We start from the raw sequence: 26,511 nt of genomic DNA on the forward strand, positions 1-26,511 counted from the left end.
ATTTTTAATGGAGCAGTATCTGTGGCTTATTCTCAAAAGCATCTAAAAATGATTTCATCGCTGTTATATGTAAATATTTAACATGGATGACTTGTTTTTACAAAATATTTACAACAGTAATTATAGTTTTTTAAGTACAATGCAATCACGTGGTTTCAGATCAAGGTTAATGTGCCTGTGTGATAAGTAGTGATTAAAATGTACAAAGAGGAAGTGGGATTTGATATACCGTATTTGCTCGATTATAAGACGAGGTTTTTTCCAGAGCAAATGCTCTGAAAAATACCCCTCGTCTTATAATCGGGGTTGTCTTCTAATCAGACCCCCAAAAAATGGCTGGGGCCATGCTGCTTACCGGTCGCGAGCAGCGTCTCTTCCGTTAGAAGCAGGAGGACAGGAAGCTTGTAGCTTCCTCACAGAACTCTATCTCCCCCTCCCTCCTCTGGGGGCGGGGCCAGAGAAGTTGCTGGTACAGCCGGTCCCCTGCAGAAGTCTTCGAGTGAGAGATCTGCAGTTCAGGCAAGGGGGTGGGGGAGGGTTTTTGGGTAAGTATGTGTGATAAATGTGTGAAGTATGTGTGATTAATGGAATGAATGAGTATTTAAATGTTTGTGAATGTGTGTTTGTGTGTGATAGCATGGATGTGTAAGGGGGTGGGGGTTGTAGCATGGCATAGGGAGGCTGTAATCCCACTACTATCATCCCCAGGTTCCAGCATGTACTGGCTGCCTTGGCTTGATAGGAGTGTGATTGCTGTTAGCAGCAATCACACTCCTATCAAGCCAAGGCAGCCAGTACATGCTGGGTTAAAAGGCATATCATGGGGCTGAGTGGCATATAGGGGGTTAAAATGCATTTCTGGACCTCCAGAAATGCATTTTAACCCCCTATATGCCACTCAGCCCCATGATATGCATATATACCTCCAGAAATGCATTTTAACCCCCTATATGCCACTCAGCCCCATGATATGCCTTTTAACCCCCTATATGCCAGAGTGGCATATAGGGGTATAAGGCATATCATGGGGCAGAGTGGCAAATAGGGGGGGTATAAAGCATTTCTGGGGGTACAGTGGCATAACTGGGGGGGGCAGGTTGGCAAATAAAAGGAAATTTAAAAAATATATTTACATGAATTAATATTTACTGGTAAAACTTTTTTTCCTATAGGGTCGTCTTATATTCAGGCTTTTTGTTTTTTTCCTAAATTAATATTTTGATTTTGGGGGGTCGTCTTATAATCGGGGTCGTCTTATAATCGAGCAAATACGGTATATTAAACAAATAGTAATATTGTTATGTATTGTTGTTACATTTGATTGTCAAAGAAAGTGATGCACACAAAAAATAATGGTGCTTATACTGTAGATTGATGTTCTGTGTAGTTCTCCAAATGAGTTCAGCATTTGCTACAACTATTTTGGGCCTCTAACTGCATATTGGGAACCAGAAGCAAAAAATTAGAGGGGAACAACCAATAGAATCTATTATAAAACATGGTTGTTATGCAAATATTAATTCACATGTAAACTATGTTTTCATATTTAATACAAACTATGATTGAGAAAAATGATTTTTTTTGTTTTTATTTCCTTTTATTTACCCCAGTTATACACATCTAGCCCCCCAAGATATGCCTTATACCCCCTATATGCCACTCTGCCTCCCTGATTTGCCACTCTGCCCCAGAAATGCCTTTTAACCCCCAATTTGCCACTCTGCAGCCGAGACATGCATTATACACTCCCTATATGCCACTCTGCCTCCCTGACATGCCACTCTGCCCCAGAAATGCCTTTTAACCCCCTATTTGGCACTCTGCCCCAGATATTCCTTATACACCCCCTATATGCCACTCTGCCTCCAGAAAACCATTATATCCCCCACATACCCCGACTTACCGATGCATCCCTTGACTTGTCCCTGTGCTTCAGACTCCCTGGTGTCTAGTGGGAGCAGCCGGTGGAGGTCTGCTGCTGCTGGCCGGTACTTCCGCTGAGGCTTCTATGACTGAGCACCAGAAGGTCATGTCACGCACTCCATCATAGAAGTGCAGGTGGAAGTGCCGGCAGCAGCGGAGGTTGTCTGTGTGCAAACGTTTACCAGCTGCGGGATGTGCAAGACAACATCCGCTGCTGCCGGCACTTCCGCCAGGGCTTCTATGGTGGAGCACTGGAAGGTCATGTGATGCTAGCCCTCCATCATAGAAGCCCCAGCAGAAGTACCGGCTGACAGAGAGGAGGATCCAGGTCCCCTGCAGTGCTGCGGGGGATCTGGATCTTAGTCTTGTAGTCAGACCTCTATTTGAGGTCTGATTATAAGACGACCTTGAATTTAAGACGAGGGGTATTTTTTGTATCTAATTGCAGTCAGTATTATGTACCCTAATTTTTAATTTCTTATTGAGGCTTAGTTTGCTTAATGTCTGTGTGGTACAAGGAATATCTTTAACAAGTTGTTCAGTATTTACAGTTATTTATTAAAGTAGTGTTCCCGTATCATGTTTACTTGCTTTAAACAACTTTAGCCATTATTATTATATCTGCTTTACCCCCTGAATTGTCTTCACCTTTATTCTCCGCTTTCCACCAAGCTAATATCCTGCTTATCTCATTGACATTATATTCATCAAGGGCAGCTCCAGTCCTGCAGAACAAATCTAATATCCACTGACAATAAATTGTGTCTGATAACAGATTTATGATTGGCCAATCTTAACCTATGGTGACTCTGTTCTAAAACCACTTCCTAAAGACTTGTCTGGTTTTTTTTTTTAGTTAAGTAAGCAAAACGCTGTTTGGTGGGAGAAATGTGTTACAAAAAATGGTTATTACTATATTTCAGTGTAGGTAACATTATTAAAAGTTATTGATACCTTAAAGCAGCCAGTCATAGAATAAGACCTCTTAGCTCTCTTCAGATATGTTTTCCTTTAAGTATTTAATACTCTTTCTGGTCAATATACTGTATTTTGTTTTGTTAGAAACTAGAGGCCTATTTCCAAAGGAGGCATAAATAGTCAGTTGAATTTCCTGAATTAATGCAATGTAAAGACATTGCGTCTAATTATGTGTGTAGCTCTTTATGATCAGTTTTTCAAAACATCCCCTGTGGCGGTAAAACATGACATTTATTCTCCGGTGCACTGAAATTTTAGACCCCTTTTGCTATCTTTTCCATCTCACATAAAATCAACTTTTTCTAGTTCTGTCCTTCCTTCTTCTCTGTCTCCTCATTGCAGCCTTATCATATTGTCACCTTCAATACACATTTGTACTTTCCCTCTTTCTAACCTTACTGGCTTCCCATTTTCTCTCATCCACCAGTCTTGTTTCATTTTTTTCCTCCCCTCAAGTACTATTTCGTTTGCCTACTGCCCCTCAAAATACAAAATACACTTCTAGCATGCTTGCCTACCTTTCTTTGAGGGTTGGTTTGGGACCAAGAGTTCTATACCTCTGTTGACACAAATGTTTATATAATTGCTAACTTGTCCTGCATGTGCTTGAATGTTGGTAAGGGCTGGGATAAGGTAATGCAATAACTCCTCAGGGCTGTCCATAGTGGGGTGTAGGGCCCAGGGTGATTCTACTACCGGTACTATCACAAGGCCAAAGAACAAGCTTATTTACAGCAATGCGACAGATATGCATGCATGACAGGTGAGAGTACAGGCCTGGAGCCCTATATAAAGGACGACTCTGCCTCCAATCCTAAGACCCTGCACTTGGAAAGGGAGGATTGTTATAGAGACCTGTAGTTGTGGAGTCAAAAATCCTGTTTCATCACAATCTATAGAGGGAGAACATATGGCTGTCAGATCTCTGTGTACCCAAGGGACAACAGCTGGACCCTGGTGCTCTGTACAAGCAGCTGTGGGGTAGATACACATTACAACTGGTTGGTGATCAAGGAATCTAGCATCTGTACTGTTTAAAGGTGCTGTTCCACCTGCTCTGTCCAATGTAACCTTTTTACATGTCATAAAGTATCACCTCAGTGTGGTATTTGAGCAGGCAAAATCACCTAAAATATCACATGGCTGACAACATTGGCAGTCTGCAGGTAAAGAAAGTTTATTGGAACAAAATTAAATAAAACCATGTTTCCTTCAATTCTAATCTAGATTTATGTATACATCACAGTGACTTCCCCGTTAAGCATTATTGCTATATAGACATCAACTTTGAGTTTGAAAGAATATTCTGTACAGTGTGACAAAGCAGTATGATATTCAATACCTATTTTTTTTAAAAAAAACAGCTTATTAGCAAATACATTTACATATGTAACATTATATTAAAGACTATCGACTTTTTAATTTACCATAACCTGTTTAAAGATGCTTTCATTAAGAAACATACAAAGTTAACCTCCTACATCATTGGAGATTGTTCCCCTCCAGTGTCCCCTACTTGCATTGCAGGAACTCTATCTTGTGCCCAGTGTTTGTCCAATCCAAAATGATGCTTACATGCATATTCTGGTTGTGGCATTAACTTTCCAAATAAGGCTTGCTGACAATACTAAACACAAATATTCCTTTGCAGAATATGCTCTTCTTGAGTCATCTTAATGTTGTTAAACAAAATCATGATAGCCATTATTGGCCATTAACGATTAGCAGCATCAGATTAGTAGAGAAACACTGTTAACATTGTTGAACACCAAGGCACAGCTAAACTACAGTTTTATTTTTAATTCCCTTGCATTGATGTGCTAAGCTGGGAATTCTGCCAGACAACAGCCTGTCTAATAACCACATCATTTCTTAACAGACACTTTTTTTTAGTATACAACACTTAAATAGCATGAGATCTGCATCAGAATCCTCATCTTGTGTTTGACATTCAGACTTTTCTTTTTGATCTCTATAAAAACAGAATATGAAATAAAATATTATATGCATATTCATGTATATATTTTGTGCAGTAGAGCAAGGCAGAATATATATCTTCATTTATGAACAGGTGTTGAATCTCTCATCCAAAAGGTACATTAAAAAGTATATTAAGGTCTAGCAAATGGAAGCAGATATTATAAGACACAGCAACAATTACTAAAGCTGTATTTATTTGAAATAATGTGCGTAACCATTTACTTGACCTGGAACATGCTTGAAAACTGGTGGACCATGATTAAAATGCATGGGTCGCAGACAAGAATAGGTTGAACTTCAACTAGGTCTTTCAGCTTTTTTCTGTACCTCAGAACATGTCTCTGCAAAAAAAGTCTAGTCTGCCTTGCAGAGAATACTGCTTTGTTGAAACGTTCGATTTTTAATTACAACATTCAGAATATTGTCAATTTTAGAGGCATCTGCTAAACATCAGATAGATGTTCCTAACATTTTACATCGATACCTCTGCAAAAACACTAACTGAACAAATATCAGAATACATTACAATAAATCAGTGCTCACATATAGATCAGTAATAATATGTTACATGGTTGTTATATGCTAAGGTACTTATTACATAGAGGTTGTTTAAGCTTTGGGGCAGGCAGGTTACAAAAACGACAAAATTATTAAATTGATATGAATAGATTACTTAAGGCAAAGTCAGTACTGTTGTCTGTGATCCCACTCATTGTTCTTCTCCCTCTTCCAAATATGTGTCAAATACACATTTTCTCTGTCTATAGAAGAAAAGGGGATTAATCATCAAAAGTGTGCTCAAGTATGTATTGAAAACCAATTAATCATGGCTACAATAAACACTGTAGGTACAGATCAATTTGTTTATCACTTAAAGAACAAAAAAGAAAAGAAAAGATTAGAAACAATATCAATTCCCACATATCTCCATTTGTGCTTCTTAATCCAACATCATGCCAGGCTCTTTGAAATAATTATTGATAACAGGAGTGAGTTGTTCACAGAAAATGTTGATCAGTATTCACAGACCCCCTTTGTGCTAAGTAGATAAGGTCTTTTTAGGTATTATGAACAATAATCTCTAATAGAAGACGAGGATACAATAATCTTTTAGATCAGAGGTGTCCAATTTGATACAAAGGGATGAGTGTCATAAAAGAATCACAATAGACACAATAAGGGTTGTGTACTATAAAGTAACAACCTATGGATTTTTCAGGCAGGCAAGTAGTTACACAAAAACTTTGATTGTTGCCATTCAGATAACGCTATTTAAATATAAGGTTTATAGGTCTCTAGGTTCACATGTAATAGCAAAACAATTCTGTACTTTTACACATTCTACTTTTTTGTACATTGTATTATTCACTTTAAAAATAGTGCATACAACTGTGAATAACTGTCCCTCCTTCTGAAAGTTAGAAACAGAATTTGAAGGCAGATAAGAAACATTCAGCCCTTCTGACCTTAATCAGTACTTTGTCTCATCTCAGATTTAGTATAGTCAAATGCTTATCCCATGCATGTTTAAATTCCCTCGCTGTATCAGCTTTTCCACTTATTTTTCTATATATCGGTATGTATGTGAAATTTATGGAACAAGGAAAACCAGGTTTAACCTGCCCACATGCCACAGATCAAGTTTTTGCAGAAGATGGCAGATAAGAGTAGTATCTTATAGTCATGGGAAAGCAGCAAATCGTTTTTTGTCTTTCTACGTACATACCACAGTAGATGGCTCTCTCCTGATTATCGGGGATAGCATCCCAATATCAACTCATTTCCTCAGTAGGTGGGTTAAGAGCTTAATCGAATGATAACTTGACTATGATTTACAGAACAGGAACTATTCAGCAGAAATGATTTGGATATGTCAGTTAAATTTGTAGCGAAGCCCTTAAACCTTGTATTGGTGATCCTGTAGAATATAGTGTTATTCAACTTAATATGCAAGGGATTTGTTAAATATGAACCAGATTGGGCCACTTTTTTACCTTTGTAATTGCAAAGCTTGTGTGAGCCATTGGTTTCTTTTAAGATGTAATACATTAATGAACCTTGGGCAATGTACTTTGAAAATGTTTGTTATCATGACATTTTACCTATATTTATATCCTATGGCAGGGGCGTCCAACCTGCGTCCCACCAGCTGCTGCAGGACTACATCTCCCATAATGCTCTCTCAGCTAAGGGGCTGGCTGAGGAGGATGGAAAATGTAGTCCTGCAGCAGCTGGAGGGCCGCAGGTTGGACGCCCCTGTCCTATGGTTTTCTAACAAGGTCAACCCTAAAAATCTAATCCTGGACAATTAGTGTTCTTCTAGAACAAAGCGTCCACAGATCTAGTCAACTGAATTAAACAAAACCATAACTGAAATTATATATTCAGCTTGCGCCAAGTGTCTTAGTAACCAATATAACCAGTTTCTTAGAAGAGGCTATTTTACAAAATTCTTGACAGCTGCCGAATTACTGCTGCAGTTCTGTGACAATTGTGGTTCTAAGCATATCTACCAGGTGCACAAAATAATTGTTCAGGGCTAGACAAATCATATGTATATGTGTCCCCGTGTGTTTTTATTTATGTATGTGTATCCCATGTGATGTACACACCTCGACTGGTGTACACATGGTTCAGGATTTTTCAATAAACAGAGATTAAAAAATATGTGTACAGTATACTGTTCATGGCTGTGCCATTGTGACCGGTATACATGTATTTACTTCTACTTGGAGACATGTACCTTCTTGCCTGTATAGTTACGGTTCAACACCCGACTCCCTTGTTTACCATTATTTCCTGTTTAAGAAATATTATTTGGAAATAATTATATGTGTAATAATGTAGGTACTAGCAAATCTATTTACTTATGGGAAATATTTCAGAGTGTATACCATATAAACATTTCTGTTGTTATTTTTCTATAATAATAGAAAGTCTCACCATTGGGATTTATCTAAAGGTGCTGTAGTCTGTACAAGCATAAAAAATATAGTGGAAGTCAATAAACATATTCCTATCATGTTACAATGGAAAACTCCACTATTTACACACCACAGTTCATAATAACTAAACATAATATAAATTAGGTTTATTCCCTGTCTCTTCACATCTCAGGTCATGAATGCATCTTCAACAACACGGTTTCCTACAAACAATTACAGCAAAAAGAAAGCATTCTCAGAAATACGTATATTCACACCCACTTGGTCAAAAGAATAACTTGCAAATAATATAATAGATATGTCTTATATACTTAGTACTTAAATAAGGATTCAGATATATGTGTTAATATCCATTGGTTAAACCAAATAAGGATTCAGATATACATGTTAATATCCATTGGTTAAACCAAATAAGGATTCAGATATACATGTTAATATCCATTGGTTAAACCAAATAAGGATTCAGATATACATGTTAATATCCATTGGTTAAATACAAATAAGGATTCAGATATACATGTTAATATCCATTGGTTAAATACAAATAAGGATTCAGATATACATGTTAATATCCATTGGTTAAACCAAATAAGGATTCAGATATACATGTTAATATCCATTGGTTAAACCAAATAAGGATTCAGATATACATGTTAATATCCATTGGTTAAACCAAATAAGGATTCAGATATACATGTTAATATCCATTGGTTAAACCAAATAAGGATTCAGATATACATGTTAATATCCATTGGTTAAACCAAATAAGGATTCAGATATACATGTTAATATCCATTGGTTAAATACAAATAAGGATTCAGATATACATGTTAATATCCATTGGTTAAATACAAATAAGGATTCAGATATACATGTTAATATCCATTGGTTAAACCAAATAAGGATTCAGATATACATGTTAATATCCATTGGTTAAATACAAATAAATTATGATTTCAAATTCCATGGCTGACAATAATTTGCTTCTCATGCATTTTTTAAGTAGGGAGTTTGATGTAATGATGCACATTTGTAGAACAGTTCCTAATATTTACATATATTGTAATATTTGTGTTTTGATGCTGTCACACAATCACATAAAAAAGAAGCTATATTTATAAAAGGGACTGGGTTTGTGTAATGCTGAATTATTGTTGCTGCTTTTATGTCCCACCTAAATGGACCACTACTATTTTTGCTGTATTGGTCTCTGAGGCTTGAGATATGTTTATTTGGTCTGTATCTACTTTCTTCTTCAATCGGTAGTTCTAAAGCTTCTAGACATAAAATAGCACGAGCAAGGGATATCCTTCCGTAATAGACGTGGTGATAGCAGGAAAAAGGGCTGAATTTCAACTTCCATTAGAACATCTTGCAACACCCTTTACTTATGCATAAATGTTTTCTTCTAACATATTTGGTTGAATTGAGCTGTGACAATAGGATGTTGACTGGTCGTACCTAACCAAGCAGAATTTCACATTAAAAGTGGTTTGCCTCACTGATTGCAAGAAAAAAAGTCTCAGTTATGGAAATGCTAGACACAGAAGGACACTTGAAGGTTTTGTTAATGACAAGCATGCACAGCTGGATATCCCAGGAAAAGGAGACAGTAATATCTTGCTTGCTTTAAACAAATAAGAATTTATTATTTGGATCACTGCATGTAAATTAGGAATATCTTGCAAAGGTTAAAGGCGATGGGTTAATATCAACCCCCCCCCCAACCTATATAATGATTACGTTATCTCTGGTTTGGAGATCTGTGACACAAACTTCATTGTCACTGTCTTTTAGTAAGACAGCTGATGCTTATTTACTTTCCTGATACGGATTCCTTACACCACTCTTGAAGTCAACTTACATTCATTCAAGGACATTCTCCCAAAGTATATGTATTAAGGATTGATCCCAGAGGTTACTCTTTTGTGGCGTTGGCACCCTAGTGTTTTAGCTAAAGCTAAAAGGCCAGATACAGTAAAGGGACAAGGCACGCGCTATTGCAGGTTATTTCACACAAAAGCACTTTACAAAAAGGATCTACTGGGATCTGCTACTGCATACTGTGTATGCTATTTGTGCTCTCCAGTGCCACCTTGTGTTTACAATGTGAATTGTATCTAGAAACACCATGTTGCACCTAAGCATTTTCCAGTGTGTGCAATACCCGGCAACACTACTTGGCACAGTATGTCAATGAGGATGCTTCCAAAGACTATTTTCCATCTCTAGTACATTACTTATATAATGTATACATTACTCCAATGAAGTACTATGTAGTTTTACAGTTTTTTAGGATAGACACGTTATTCTCCTAATTTTTACATTTTTAATGCCAATGGCAGTAACTATTTTCTTAAGGGATTTCTTATCTAACAGACTACAGGTGCTTTAAAGCATCGAGTGCAATGCAAAGCATATTGTATAATGCCCCCAGCTTATATCATTGTAGCATATGGATCCTGGAGAGTGTTTGATCACCGGGCCAGTAGTTCTTTAGCTGTATGGGAAAAGCTGGGACTGTCCACCAATGGCTGGTTATATTGTAGAGATTTCAGGTATTGCCTTACATAGTAACTATTTTGTATCAATTTAATATATAATTTATGACCAGACACTGTAGAGAATTAAAGCTATGGACTATTTTCTGCATTGGGGAAAATAATAACAGATAGACCAAGTACAAAATAATTATAAAGACTAGAGAAGGAAACATGAAGTACACTAATTAAAAAAAAAGTGTGGTAGCTTGTTAACAACAGAACTGTTCCATTTATGTTTCTACAAAGCTAACTACCGGTATATGCTGCTGAACCTATGGGAAATACATACATTAAAAAACCTTAAGATATAGCAAACAGTCATAAGAAGCTAGTACAGAATCTTGCGCTCAGTTAAAGGTTGCTCATATCAAAGCATGCCTTGTAGTTTTAACAAGTATGTGACTATAATGATTCTTAGACTCAGAATTTGATACAGCAATATTTGTGATTATTCTGTGCCGCTAAAATGAGTAAAATCAACTTTCGTGTCAGATCAAGAAACTGCTACTATGCTGTAATATCCACCTCCTTTTTTTACTCTTTTTTTCATAAAAAAATATGATATTCTCATTATCCTAATATCCTGCATAAAATCACAGTAACGTGCTTGCATCCAAGTTCAAAAATGAAAACCCCCAATGTGAATTTTTAAGAAGTATTTCGATTCCTATAGACACTCAATCATGCACCCATGCTTGCTCACACACATGCATAGGCTAACCCACAACAAGATGCTCTTGTATACATAGCAAAACCTTTTGTGTAATTGAGACACTAGGAAGGTCGTCACTTCTGAGGACTACTACATCTCACAACAGCTATCTCTTTAATGTCCCCCAATCAATGCCCCCCACTTTCTGCATAGGCTCCAGCATTGTTCTACTAACTCTCTCAGGTATTCCTCATCTTTTACCACTAGCATCAGGATTTTTGCTATTCACAAAACAAGAAAGGTGAATGTTAAAATGCTAGATGTTAGAGAGATATTGGGGATAAGAATTCAGGGAGGGATGGAAAGGGAGTGTGCTCTTATGTTAAAGACTTCCAAAGTCTTGGTGCAAGTGCACTTCTGTGTGTGTGTGTGTGTGTGTGTGTGTGTGTGTGTGTGTGTGTGTTAGCATGGATATTAATTGCATACATCGGAATTTGTGGCAGTTTAAAGGGCAGATGTTAATCATTTGACCTGCCTTTGCATTATGTATTTTAATGTTGTACATAGCTTGCTGGAATTTTATGAAGGCGTTTGAAAAGGAGAAATCCAGAGATTTCATTAAAAAACCTGCCCAGCTTAAGTATTATGGTGCAGGCTGGAAAAAAAAAAAGATGTTAAAAAACATGCAACTCATAAATCAATGTTAAGTAGGGGAGGTAAATGATTTCTGTACTCTATTTTCATGGCCATTTTAATTCCGCAGTTTTATCAAAATGTTTAAGCATAAAGTTTTATTGATTTTATTATACTGGAGATGAACATAGCAAATTGGATGCATACATTTCCAGCTAGAGAATATCTATTAAATGTGGCACTTACGGCACAAAATATTTCATTATAGTCCTGTTCTTCACAGTGACACAATTAAAATCATCTGACTGTTACTTGCAGAAGTGCAATATCTTGTGCATATTCAGACAATGATTGAATTGGCTTTGGTCATAGACACTAAAAGCAAACTGTGAAGCTCTGTGTTTAACAACCCAAACACATGTTTAATGTTTGGCTTCTAAAGAGACACACATGTGGACAGCTTTAGTCGGAGCCTTCAATTCAGTAATATACACATCTTTATGGAACTTTTTCTCATTATGGCAAAATGTTAACCATAGGTTGTCATGATACGTATAATAAATGAAACAAAAATGTAGGTTAGAAATAAAAAATACCTGGTTTTATCTCGTTTTGTTACAATAAACTTTCTTTATCTTTATGTGATATTTTGGGTGGCCCTGCTGAAACACCACACTAAGAGAGTTCTATATGGTAATGCAAATGAGGTCCGATCCTCCATGGACGTTCATTGCACATTCAGTGTCTGGCAGGGTGACTAGCAATGAGCCATTGTATTGTTTATCACAGGCAGTATGGTAAGGTATCAGGGTGTTTGTCTAGTGGATTGGGTCAAGATAACAGAGCTAGAACACATACAAATGTCTACTATGCAGCTTACTCAAAGTATTAAAAAAAAATAGTGGAACTGTTTTAAAAAGGAAAATAGCACAACTGTATTAAAAAAAATATGCCCTTGTACGGGCTCAAAATGCATTGTTGTCAATGGGTTTTGGGACTGCCCATTGTCCTTAAGGGGTTAAAAACTACAGTGGTCAAGTAGGTTTTTGTTTGTAAGACAATAAAATCCAATTACACTTACGTTGTAACATTTTTCTATAATAAAGTAGTTTTCTCCTGATTGAACTACTATATACAATATATAAGTTGAATAGTAATTTTTTTTTGCATTCATATTATTCACAAAAAAAATCACAATTATTATTCCACAAGAGATTCCTGATTTGAATAAAGAATTATCTTCTGTTGAGAGTTCAGATAAAGTTGCCCAAATGTGTTCCAGTCTGTTCACTCCCTAACTATAACCATCTGGTTTCTACTTGTAATACATCTGTCCTCCTCACACATCATGTGATGGTTTGAGGAAGGTCTTGGACCAGCTGATAACTTCTACTATTGTATCAAGCTGGTATACTTATCTGCTTGCTGACATTTCTAATTCTGTGGATATTCCACAAAGACAAAATTCTAGGTATTGAAAAAATTGGGCTAATCGTGAAGGTTGACTTTAAAATATTATATTAACTAAAGTTATGTTTTATATCATGTACCAGCCAATAAAATAGATAGCTTCATAGGTATATTTTAAATAGTTATGATACATACTGATAAATGCTTCATTATGGAGCTATCTCATAACACCTGAAACAGTCCTAAAATGAGTACTTCAAAGAAAAACACAAATGAAAAAAACGACCTGCAACTATTGCTAAAATAAATTGCTGAATAGACTTAATTTACATAAATTAATTTTTTGTATAGTTACGTTTTTATTTTCCTCAACCAACTTTAGTAAGTAGAGAATCAGGTAGAGACGCTGATTAATCAGTTTGGGATCTCATGCAGACCTCCACTGTGTTTAATGCATCAGATGAGAAGCCACCAGGACTCATTTCCAGACACATACTCTCCAAACTGAATATGGACAATTGTGTTTCATAGGTCGTGGTTAGAGACATGATTATAGGGCACAACTTTAAGTGCAGCTGTGATCTATTAATGGTTGTGTATAAGATATTTGTAGGCAAATAAAGTGTTTTACTTTAAAATTTTTATATAAAAACACATTTTATTTTATTTATGTGCACATTTTTTATGCAGTTGAGAGCTATAGAATGCTGTGATACAATCATGTCAAACAAAGAGGGACATCAGGAGAGGAAAGGGGGGGAAAGAGGAATTTGAATTTAGGTCCTACCAAGTGACATTGGGAGGCAAAGCATTCTTATAAATAGTCACGAGCGTTCACATAGATGTACAGTGCTGTGCAAAAGTTTTAGGCAGTTGTGGGAAAAGAATTCTGTAAAGTAAGACTACTCCCAAATATTGACATGTTAGTTGTTTATCTTTATCATTTAGCAAAATGCAAAGTGAGCGAACAGAAGAAAAAAAAACTAAATCAAATCAATATTTTGCATGACTACCCTTTGCCTGCAAAGCACCTTGATTTTTCTAATACACAGTTTTATATGGGACTCGAAAGATAGATTGTTCCAAACATCTTGGAAACAGGTTTTCTGCGGATTTAGGTAGCCTCGGTTGCTTCTCTCTTCATGTAATCCCAGACAGACTCTATGATGTTCAGGAGTATTTGTTGTTTATGCTGAATAAAGTTCTTAACCCCTTCGCGACCTTTGCCGGTTCAGGACCGTCATGACAAGAAGGTCACTAAATGACCTTTGACGGTCCTGAACCGTCAAAAAGTTAAATAAGCTTAGAAAGTGATCAATGATCACTTTCTTCGCTTAAACGGCCTTGCTGCAATGCCTCGATGTCGAGGCATTCAGCAAGGCCGAGATCGGCATCGGGGGCCATGTCTGGCCCCTCCCCGGGACGTCAACAGCCGCCATACATTGTATGGCGGCGGACGCCCGTTTTAAAAGCGTTTAGGAGGCGATCAACGATCGCCTCCTAAACTTAAATGGTGTCGCTGGAATGCCTCGATCAGGAGGCATCCAGCGACACCAAACACTTACCTTTAGGTGGGCTGTGACCGCTCCGGAGAGCGGTCACAGCCGCAGCTGCCGGTGATCTTCGCCATCAAGTAAGATGGCGGCGGCCCGGGAAATAAAACAATAGAGACGAAAAAGTTCGCTAGAGGGTCTCCAGACCCTCTAGAGAACTGGCTCCACTTGCTGGTTGAATACAGGTACTGTATTCAACCATGCAAGTCAATGGAGCCCAGCTTTCTAATCACTATGTGATTAGTAAAATATTCAAAAAAAATAAAAATAAAAAAATGGAAAAAAAAAAAAATGTGCTAACATTTAAAAATAATTATGCAGTGATGTCACTAGATGAACCATCCAGTACCAGCAAAATGTGTAAAAAAAAATATAAAAAAAGTATTAAAAAAATAAAAAAAATAAAAAAATAAAGTTTATTATTTTGAGCAAGTGCTAAAATTTCTCAAAAATCTCAAAGAGTTAAAATAAAAGCACTTCAAATACCCAAGGGGTGTCGAATATATAAAAAAAATGGCTGATGGGGTAAATTGGAGTGGCCTAGCTCACAGATAGGGCATTGGTACAGACTGACCAAAATGGAGAAAAAAGGCGCACTTCCCAAATGTGGCATTTTAAATCTGAAACAACCCGACAAACCCATGCATGTCGGGTATCACTGCACTCAGGAGATGTTCCTGAACACATATTGGGGGGTTGTTTGACAGTGACATATACCAGAACCTGTATATCTATAACTAAAGTACAATTTGTGTGAAAAAAATTACTATTACAAAGTTTGACAAAGTGTAGTTCTATAATTGGTGCATGGAAAGGGTTAAAATAACAGCATTCGGAATACCCTGGGGTGTCTAGTTTTCCAAAATATATGGTTTGAATGGGTTAAATTGAGTTAACCGGCTTCAAAGATGTTCCAAAGAGGAGATGGAGGCAGAATGACCAAATGACCACCTGAATTACGCATGCCCCAAAAGTAGCCTTTTACCAGCCAAACAATCTGACAAACCCATGCATGTGGGGTATCGCTGTACTCAGGAGATGTTCCTGAACACACATTGGGGTGTTGTTTGATAGTGACATATACCAGAACCTGTATATCTATAACTAAAGTACAATTTGTGTGGAAAAAAAAATAAAAAAAATTACTATTACAAAGTTTGACAAAGTGTAGTTGTATAATTGGTGCATGGAAAGGGTTAAAATAACAGCATTTGGAATACCCTGGGGTGTCTAGTTTTCAAAAATATATGGTTTGAGGGGGTTAAATTGAGTTAATCGGCTTCAAAGATGTTCCAAAGAGGAGATGGAGGCAGAATGACCAGATTTGTTAACCCCTTCAATCCCAGGGGTTTTTGGTACCTCAAAGCCCAGAGCAATTTTGCCATTTTTGGGGTATGTCGGTTTAGCGATTATTCTCTGTTCCTGTGAATAGTGTACCCATGTAAACTATATATTGTTTTTTCAAGGAGAGATAGAGCTTTCGTTTGATACCATAGTTGGATGATTAGCTGAAAATTTAGAATGAGAAATTTAGTAAAAACTAGCGAAGATTAGAAAAATAAACGATTTTTTTTTTACATTTTCCCTCTGAATCCTCACAAAATTAGGTAAAGTGATGGAAAATCCCCTCCAAGTTTATCAGTTCAGGTGTCCTGATTTCAGAAATACCTAATTTATATAGATTTTCCAGACTTTCCCAGCACCAGGGAGCGTTCTATTAGGTCTACAATTTTGTATAATTTTTATGCCTATGGCTTAACGGGTTTGGGGGTTGTGAACGGGGGCAGGAGGGTTATACTGGCTAGATGTTATGCTAGGGCAATGGGGTGTAAGGTTTTTTTAAGAATTTTTTTATTATCTTTTTTTATATTTTTTTTTAATTTTTTTTAATTTTAATTTTTTTTACATTTTTTTTATTTTTTATATATTTTTTTTTACACATTAATGGTTAGAGGTCCTCCTAGGGACCTTCTGAACATACCAGTGATGTCACAGTGACATCACAGCTGACATTATAATTTTTTTAGTATTATTTATATTATTATTTTAATGATTTATTTAATATTATTTTTAAATGACTAACCGTTTTTTTTTTCAGCTTTTCTGTTACAGGACGGGAGGGGGAGTGAGAGAGATGGTTTCTCACTCCCCTCCCCGCGATCCCCCTGCACCGATCACACTGTGATCTCTATGCAGGTCCTCACAGACCTGCATAGAGATCGTAGCGTCTCTGTGCCTCATCGGAGGGCAGGATATCCCCGCAGGGGATTTCCTGTCCTCCGATGACCTTCCGGGTTACGTCAGCAGTGACGCAACCCGGAAAGGAATGCCCGATCGCGCGTTTGCAACTGCGCGATCGCGCGATCGGGCAGTTTACCGGTAACAGCTTACCGGCTTTCATGCCGGAAGCTGTTACAGGCGATCGGACAGCAGAAAGCCGGCAAAGCCGGCTTCTGCTGTCAGTGGGGAGTCCAGGCTGTCAAACGACAGCCTGGTCTCCCGTGCAGCGGCGGGGATGTGTCCCTGACGCTGCACGAAGGGCTGGACGTACCGGGACGTCCATAGGGGTTTCTTTGTGGGCGTTTTTTGGACGTCCCGGTACGTCTATAGGGGAACGAAGGGGTTAAAAAAGATTTGGAAATCATAAAACGCTGCTTGTACTTATTGCCCTATAACGTACAAAAAACAGCAAAAAAACATAAAAACATTGGGTATCTCTAAACTCAGGACAAGTAGTAGAATCTATTTAGCTAGTTTTTTTACTTGCTTTTTTAGGAGAGTAAAAGATTTTTCAAATAAAAGTCATAAAATGTCTTTTTTTCAATTTTTCACCATGTTTTTTTTTATTTTTTTTATAGTAAATAAGATGATATGATCAAAATAATGATATCTGAAGAAAGCCCATCTTGTCCTGAAAAAAACAATATATAACTTATGTGGGTACACTAAATGGGTGAGGAGAAAATTACACCTGAACACAAGCACCACAAAAGTGTCAAAACAGCCTCGGTCCCACAGGGTAGAAAACGAAAAATGAGCCCGGTCCTTAAGGGGTTAATGACTTTGGCTGTATGTTTGGGGTTGTTGTCATGCTGCAGAATAAATATACTCTTCTTTTTTAAATAAAGATATTTGCATTATGAAAAAAATATATAATATGCCAAAACATTCTTTAGAAACAGAGTACACCCATGGCTTGCTGAGTTGCTGAATTTTTATTGACTTTAAAAGAGAAAAGTCTGTGATGCAGGAAAATCAGCTTTAACTCAATTTTAGACAGCTGCAAAACTATAGTAACCAGGTTAACAGAATTCAATGGTACTATTTTATACAATTTTCTGCAATATAAGCGTGAGTTTTGTTTACATTTGAAAGAATTCTTTATTTATTATATTAACTTGTGTTCGTTTGTTCCTTTTGTTTTTCTTTCAAAGCTGGGTCTCGAGCATCTTACACCAGCCAGCACAGTCATTTGGGCTCTGAGCTGAGGGCCTTGCAGTCACCAGAACATCATATAGATCCAATTTATGAAGACAGAGTTTATCAGAAGCCACCAATGAGAAGTCTTAGCCAAAGCCAGGGAGATCCTTTACTGCCGGCCCATACCAGTTCATATCGCACCAATACAGGTAAGCTTAGAGAATATGATATGACAGGAGAATCAATATATGTATGTATGTTGTATATACTTCCTAGAGACTGAATGTAAAATTATTCAAATTGTGTAAAATTGAATCTAACAATAACACAATAGTAGAAAGGTTTTTAGTTTTAATGTTCACACGTGTGCAACATTTGGTCTAAAACAACTCTGCAGTGGACAAAACATCCCATCAGAATTTTCTTAATCTATACATTTTCCAGCCAAAAGTAATAGTACATTTCAAAGAATGTATGTATGTATATATATATATATATATATATATATATTTACTAGTGTCTATAATATTGCTTGTTAATGATTTTCAGAACAATGTCCACCCTAACAAAAATATTAAATATGTTGCATTTCTATTACAATCCAAGTAAATGGAACCACAGGCGGATAGGAATGTGCAAACGCAGTTATTATCATGTGTGCTGTGATGCTATTGCATAAGTCCAATATCTTTGTTGCTTCTTGATTGTTCCTTATATATTCCACCAGAATTTCTAAAATATTGGCCCTTTTTCATTTCCTTTGTTACATACAAGGATGTGCCTTACAAGCAGAACATGTAATGACAATAAATCTAGAATTATTGTATTCTGTCTAATCAACGTGCTTTTTACTCACCATAGTTATTGGACTTTATTCATTGTCTTTTATAAAACTAATGGCCCAACAATGTAAAGTCCTCCAAGGTACAAAGGCAAGCAAAGAAAGATATTTTTCTGAAAAGCTTTGTCCCCGTTAGTACATTTATCAGATATATGTGGTTGTACCCAAATGAAGACTGCTCTCAAAGCCCATGTAGGTGACAGTAAGCTAAGTATTTCAGGGTAGACACACATAAGATAGGAGTTAAATGCCACAATAGTACTAAAAAAGCAGACTTTATATGTTTATATACATTTACACCACTTTATATAAACTTACACAGCTATGACACCCTTTTTGCATTTTAGGTGCTTGTGTGGTTAACAGCATCCAATGCTCTTCATTATCCTTCTTGCTAAGGGTCTTGAGAGTTATAGTACACAAGAGTTAATCGTTCTATTTCTTTAATTAAGAAAAATGTATATTTATAAAAATGTGTGTGTCTTTTTTAAATATATTTATGGGAAGAAGATCTGATCCCTTCATGAAAGCAGGGATTGATGGTTTCCCCCTCATGCACCAATCCTTGCTGACATTTATTTCATTTCTAAGAGATGCTGCCATCTGGTCACTACGCAATCCACACCATTCTCATGTCCTCCTTTATGGTTACTGTGTTTAAATGTAAACTTGAATCTCCCACGTACATGCATGTAGTCTTGCGTGTAAATTTAAAACCCATGAGATTTCTGATGGAGGTATAATAAGAGATCCAGATTGGCCGAGACACTGTTTGGCAGGTCTTCAACACAAAAATCACTTTTAGAGAACTTTTTGGGTGGTAATATGAAATATGTGGTTGGCATCCGAGGCCTACTGCCAAACATGTATTCCATGTGTTGTTGGCAATGGTTACATTTCAACATTTGTATTTGTGTTTATTAGAAATGGGAAAAAATCTATACAATTTTAATATCTTTAACCCCTTAACGACAATTGCCGGTCCTACTTTCGCTTTCTGCACCCAAAAAGCGTTGCTGAATGCCTCGACCTCGAGGCATTCAGCAACGCCGCGATCGGCACGAAGGGGCCATCTCTGGCCCCTCCACGGGGCGTCAGCATCCGCCATACTTTGTATGGCGGCGGACGCCCGTTTTAAAAGCGTTTAAACTTAATGGTGTCGCTGGAATGCCTCGATCAGGAGGCATCCAGCGACACCAAACACTTACCTTTCGATGGGCTGTGACCGCTCCGGAGAGCGGTCACAGCCGCAGCTGCCGGTGATCTTCGCCATCAAGCAAGATGGCCGCCGCCCTGCAAGAGAAACAAGCAAGTTTTAAAGTTCGCTAGATGGTCTCCAGACATCTAGAGAACTCTGGCTCCACTTGCAGGTTGAATACAGGTACTGCATTCACCATGCAAGTCAATGGAGCCCAGCTTTCTAATCACAGTGTGATTAGTAAAAATAAATTAAAAAATAAAATAAAATTAATAATAATTAGAAAAAAATAGTAAAAAAACAGTAAAATGTAAAAATCATTTCCCACTGATGTCACTATCAGGGGAACCTCCAAGTTGAAAAAAAATGTTACATTTTTTTTTTAAAAAAGGCAAAAAAAAAATAAAATATATATATAAAAAATATATTTTTGTGAGCAAGTCCTAAAATTTGCATATTAGCTTAAAACAATTCTCGCATGGAAAGAGTTAAAATACTGGCATATTAAATGCCCGTGGGGTGTCTACTTTTAAAAAAGGTATGATTTGATGGGGTAAATTGAATTGGCCGGGTTCAACAATGTCCCAATTAACACGGGGGGAAGGATGGCCACACATCTAATTTCCAATTAGAAAAATGCACACGTACCAAATGTGGCCTTTTAGTTCCCCAAAAAATGACAAACCCATGCATGTGGGGTATCACTGCGCTCAGGAGATGTTGCTGAACACATATTGGGGTGTCGTGTGACAGCGGCATATACCAGGAGCTGTAAATTCATACATAAAGTAGGTGTGTGTGGGAAAAATACACACACAAAAATACTACTGCAAACTTTGAAACAATGCTGGTGGTAAAAGGTGTGCATGCAAAGAGTTAAAATACCAGCATTTAAAATACCCTGTGGTGTGTAGTTTTCAAAAATATATGGTTTTGTTGGGCACACTGAAATGGCCCGGCTCAAAGATGTACCAAATAGGGCATGGGCAGTGGATCCCCAAATGCCAAAGTTCAACATTGAAAAATGTGCATGCCCCAAATGTGGCCCTTTTGCCCCCAAACAGCCAGGCAAAATCATTCATGTGGGGTATCACTGCGCTCAGGAGATGTTGCTGAACACATATTGGGGTGTTTTGTGATAGTGACATATACCAGAACTTTTTAATTCATACCTGAAGTAAAATGTGTGTGACAAAACAAATGCATAAAAAAAGACTACCATAAAGTTTGACAAAGACTGGTGGTAGATATGGTGCATGGAAAGAGTTAAAATACTAGCATTTGAAATACCCTGAGGTGTCTAGTTTTCAAAAATATATGGGTTTATTGGGCACACTGAAATGGCCCGGCTCAAAGATGTACCAAATAGGGCATGGGCAGTGGATCCCCAAATGCCAAAGTTCAACATTGAAAATGCGCATGCCCCAAATGTGGCCCTTTTGCCCCCAAACAGCCAGGCAAAATCATTCATGTGAGGTATCGCTGTACTCAGGAGATGTTGCTAAACACATATTGGGGTGTTTTATGATAGTGACATATACCAGAACCTGTTTATTCATACCTGAAGTAAAATGTGTGTGAAAAAACAAATGCAAAAAAATTACTACCATAAAGTTTGACAAAGGCTGATGGTAGAATAAGTGCTTGGAAAGGGTTAAAATACTAGCATTTGGAATACCCTGGGCTGTCTAGTTTTCAAAAATATATGACTTGATGGGGTAAATTGCATTGGCCGGGTTCAAAGATACCCAAAATGGCACATGGGGGGAAGAATTACCAGATTCAGAAAAAATGGCTTTGAAATAGCAAAACGCTACCTGTACTTATTGCCCCATAATGTGTAGAAAAAAGCAAAAAAAACATAAAAACATTGGGTATTTCTAAACTCAGGACAAATAGTAGAATCTATTTAGCAGGTTTTTTTATTACCTTTTATAGATGAGTAAAAGATTTTTCAACTAAAAGTTAGAAACAGTCATTTTTTTCTAAATTTTTCACCATATTTTATACTTTTTTTAATAGTAAATAATATGATAAAATCAAAACAATGTCATCTAAAGAAAGCCCTTCTTGTCCTGAAAAAAACAATATCTAATGTGTGTGGGTTCAGTAAACGGGAAAGAAGAAAATTACAGCTAAACACGAGCAGCGCAGAAATGTTAAAACGGCCATTGTCACGAAGGGTACAAAAAGTAAAATCAGCCTTTGTCACGAAGGGGTTAAAAGAATTTAGTATTTTTTCAGTGGTATGTTTACTTGCAGGCAATTTTTGTCTTTTAAGAATATTAATATTTATTTAAGAGGCGTAAAGGTTCTTTGCAAAGGCTATATTTGTCTGTACCGAGGCTTTAGCTCAATAACTTCTAAAAATAAGACAGTCGCTGCATATTACTGATACAGGTTAGTTAGTTTCAAATACATTTCTAGAATTACAGAAATTCAGCTTATAACGTTTCCATTCATTTTTTGAAGGACACAGTGCACTTCTCCGGCTGTATGATTGACTCTGAACTTATTCCTCTTACTGAAACAGAGTGACCTTCCTGTCCGTTTTAAGCTTACAATAAATCTCATCCACTTAGGTTTTTCCTGTGGTGTAGTATGTGAACAGTTTTGAAAGCCATTAACAACTATTTATAGCTTACTGACCCTATCTTTCACTCTTTCTTCCGTTCTGTGTATCATTTTAACACATTATCCAGCATGGGCTTTTCTAAAAGTGCCTGTTTGCAATTAAATGATGACATTGTTATATGTAAGTCATTTATCTATCTATCTATCTATCTATCTATCTATCTATCTATCTATCTATCTATCTATCTATCTATCTATCTATCTATCTTTCCATCCATCCATCATTACTTTCACCGCACAGAGAGGGACATATGTGACCATATAAAAATGGTATACATTTGATAGATCTTTTTTAGCCTGCTGCTGCATGAATAAATGTGTCTATGGGGACTAGTATTATAGAAAAGCTGCCTGTGAAAATGAAGCATGAATAGGAAAGGAAGGATATAAGTTGAATTCTATAGACCTCGTGCCATAAGTTGTCACATCTGTCAGTATTTCATAGAAGCAGAGGGGCATTGATAAAAGGCAGGTCAATTATCCAGGTGTGAATGTCAGTTCAGGAAGCCACTAAGGGAATAGAGTCATGAGTTAGGTTTAAATCATGTCAAAAAGAGATTTGCTCACGTTAGAATAAATTATTGTAAATTAGCATAAAATGAAAATGGACTTTTTCAATGCCTTTCTCAAGCCAGTTATAGAAGTACACTGCATAAATATGTGTTTGTTTACTTTCCAGGACTAGTTTCTCTCCTTTTGAGCACCATTTTTAAACTAATTAAACTACCATGTTTTTTTCATCACAGAAATATACATCATTGGGGATATTGAGCTACAAGATTTGATTATGATAAAGTGGGACACCATATTGAAAAACACAACTGATACCAAAAAATAAACTTGTACGTTTAAGCACTGTTTGTGTGGACACAGGTTGTGTGAAGTTATAGTGTAAGCTTAGAGTAGAGCAGCAATGTAAATTGCAGTGTTCAGTTTAAGCAGAGTTTTTATGTCAATGTTTTGATCAACACCTTTATATTAAAAGACATAAGACTTCCTTCAGACACAAAGGCTTTCGTTTTCTACCAAATTCTGTGATTTATGGAACAAAAAAGCTTAATTTAGACCCAGCCTAAATTAGTTAAAGGTTAATAGTAACATAATCTGACATGGATTAGCTACCTAAATAAATGTGATATGAACATAAAAGTCTTCATATTACAGACCTTTCCATGAGCGCAGATGGTTTACTTCATGTGGCAGGCTTTAGTGATATTTTTCGTTTCCACTTCCTAATATTTTAAGTTGTTTTCTGAAAATGTCTGGTGTTCATTGTTGACTAGGACAGATGTGCCTGATGAGAAGGCAAACCCTTTGTCATTCCTGATGTTTGAGTGTAAATATAAGAAGGTTTTCCTGGGGTATTCCACGACATTGAATGTAAGTGCCTAGGATGCTTGACTGCACATGTAGCCAACATCTCCAGATGTTGCTGGCAAGATGATTTCTTTTATTAGCTTTCATCTAACTAAAACCAGTGGGAGAAGAAGAATATGAGTTATGGGACTAGTAATAGTTCAGCAGCATCTAAAGGTGCCTACTATTGCCTACTATTGACTTGATGCAGCTATATTTGTTTATACTATAACAAATATTGAGTTTAAAATTAAAATCCATAATAAGAGAATAAATTAATAGCTCACATATGGTAATTATGTGGCAGACTTTTTGAAAAAAAATTATGAAGAGCATCATTTGTGGATAAGCTTGGAGCCATCGAGTATGACAGCTCAGGGGGGATCCCGGGGCACTGCATAAACCTGTGGGTAGGGTTTATTATGCCTCTTCCAGCCCTTTCGCCACAAAACGATTTGGGTTGGATCTGAGGCATGTTGATATTAGATCACTTCTGCTTCCAAAATTCTCCATAAAATTAAAACAGATGCAGTTAAAAGCATATTTAGGCGTATTCATGATATGACTTCTTTCCACTTAACATGGTAAAAAAGTTACACTCCATTTTAGTAATGATCTCCCTTTAGATAACTAATGTCTTACCAAGAAAATTATGTTGGCATATAGAAATCCCAACTTCTAAAATGTTTAATTCTGTGCCTTTAACCCCACCTATTAGCCCAGGTAACACTACAGTGGCTATACTGACATAATTCAATGTTGATTGGACATTTTTTGCAACTGAGTTAAATAAAACACACAGGAATGATCAATTAGGAACAAAAAGTGTAAGGAATGGGCTGGGAGCTTTAAGGAAGAAACTGTAGACAGTAGGTGGCAGTCCAAAAAATAAATGTCAATAATCAGTCCAGAAGGTCAAGTGCATGGAGCATATGATCACAAAGAGTTAAAAAAAAACCATGGAGTAGTAGATAATCAGGATAACCATGTAAAAAGCCAAAGGTCAAAAGCTGTGAGGTCAAGCAAGGACAAGCAGGTTCAAGCTCACATAGGAATTATCGCAGCACTCAGATTGCAGACATAGGACTTGCTCAGATTACATCCACAGGATTTACCCAGCACCCAAATTGCACCCACAGTGGCCTCCTCTCAGAGTCTCAGGTTTCCTCTTAGTCAGGTCTCCTTTAAGTCTGGCTTGTACATGTACCATCATTCTATTCTCTGCCCAAAACAGGAACAGTAATGGGTAGACTGTCTGAAAACACACATACCGTATTTGCAAACGCTCTAAGACCTCGTCTTATATTCAATGTCGTCTTATAATCAGACCTCAAATAGAGGTCTGACTACAAAACTAAGATCCAGATCCCTCCCAGCGCTGCAGAGGACCTGGATCCTCCTCTCTGGCAGCCTGTGGATGCCACACACTTGTTTGCCTTTAGACACATTTACCCTACATATAAACATTTTCAAAACAGAAACATACTCTCTCTCCCCTTTCTTATAATTTTTCCCCTGTTTAAATATCTATCCACTTTCACACCAGTTTTCATTACCCTCCTTTCTTATTAGCCTTCCTCTCTCTTTATGCTCCTCTTCTCTTTGTTCCTTCCCTTTCAGTTTATCTCTCCTTTTCCCCCTATCTCTCCCATCTTTTTCTCTTTATTTCCCCTCCTTTCTCTCCTCAATCTCCTTTTTAAATATTGGTCCCCCTTTTCCCCACCCCGTTTCTTTATTATCTCCCTTTCTCACTATATCTCCCTTTCTCCCCTTCCATCTATTTCTCCCCTTTCTCTCTACTCCTCATTATCTCTTCCCTACATATTCTATACTCTCCCCATCACTTCCCTTTCTCGTCTCTGAAATCCTTCTTCTTGCAGGCCTCCGTCATGGTGCAGAATATGATGTCATATTCCAGCGCTCAGCAGTGACATTGAGTGCGCCATGATCACTTGCGAGGGAGCAATGAAAAGCAAGGCCTGACCTTGAAATCAATCTCACCAATAGGCCCTGTTCCCTCAGCAGCGGGGGGAGCAGCCCAACACAGGGGGGTGCCTGGAAGCTATCTGCCTTCTAAACTGGAGCCTATCTTGCCTATACATAGTGCCTACCCTGTACATCTCTATGTCACATTTTGGACCGGCTACACTATGATTGAGCTCTGTGCCCCTCAGTGTCTCAAGTCCCACAGTTAGAAACTTTTCCTACATGTTATAGATAAGCCATTTATGTTACACATTACTGTACAGAAGTTGAAGTAAAATAGTCAAAAAGGTTAGTAGGATCTGTCCTAAGTGGTAACAGGTGATACATAGGGAGGGGTGGCACTGGGTCAGTTGGAGAGATCAGAGTAAGGATGAGAGATAAAAAAAAAAAGCTAACATTTTTCAGGCAATGAATACATTTTAACTCTTGGTTTGTCTGTCACTTGTTCTTGTGTATAGG

At 37.2% G+C, this 26,511-nt stretch overlaps 1 protein-coding gene across 2 annotated transcripts in view; it reads left to right on the forward strand.

Annotated features, from left to right (window-relative positions):
* Positions 1-26,511, forward strand: part of CTNND2 (catenin delta 2) — a 396,723-nt gene that overhangs the window by 254,647 nt on the left and 115,565 nt on the right. For both annotated transcript variants that reach the window (XM_053466296.1, XM_053466295.1), the window contains one exon: positions 18,052-18,246. In XM_053466296.1, coding sequence (XP_053322271.1) covers positions 18,052-18,246 — 195 coding nt within the window. The remainder of the gene's footprint in view (positions 1-18,051; positions 18,247-26,511) is intronic.

This window comes from Spea bombifrons, chromosome 5 (genome assembly GCF_027358695.1).
Source record: "Spea bombifrons isolate aSpeBom1 chromosome 5, aSpeBom1.2.pri, whole genome shotgun sequence".
Taxonomy (NCBI): domain Eukaryota; kingdom Metazoa; phylum Chordata; class Amphibia; order Anura; family Pelobatidae; genus Spea; species Spea bombifrons.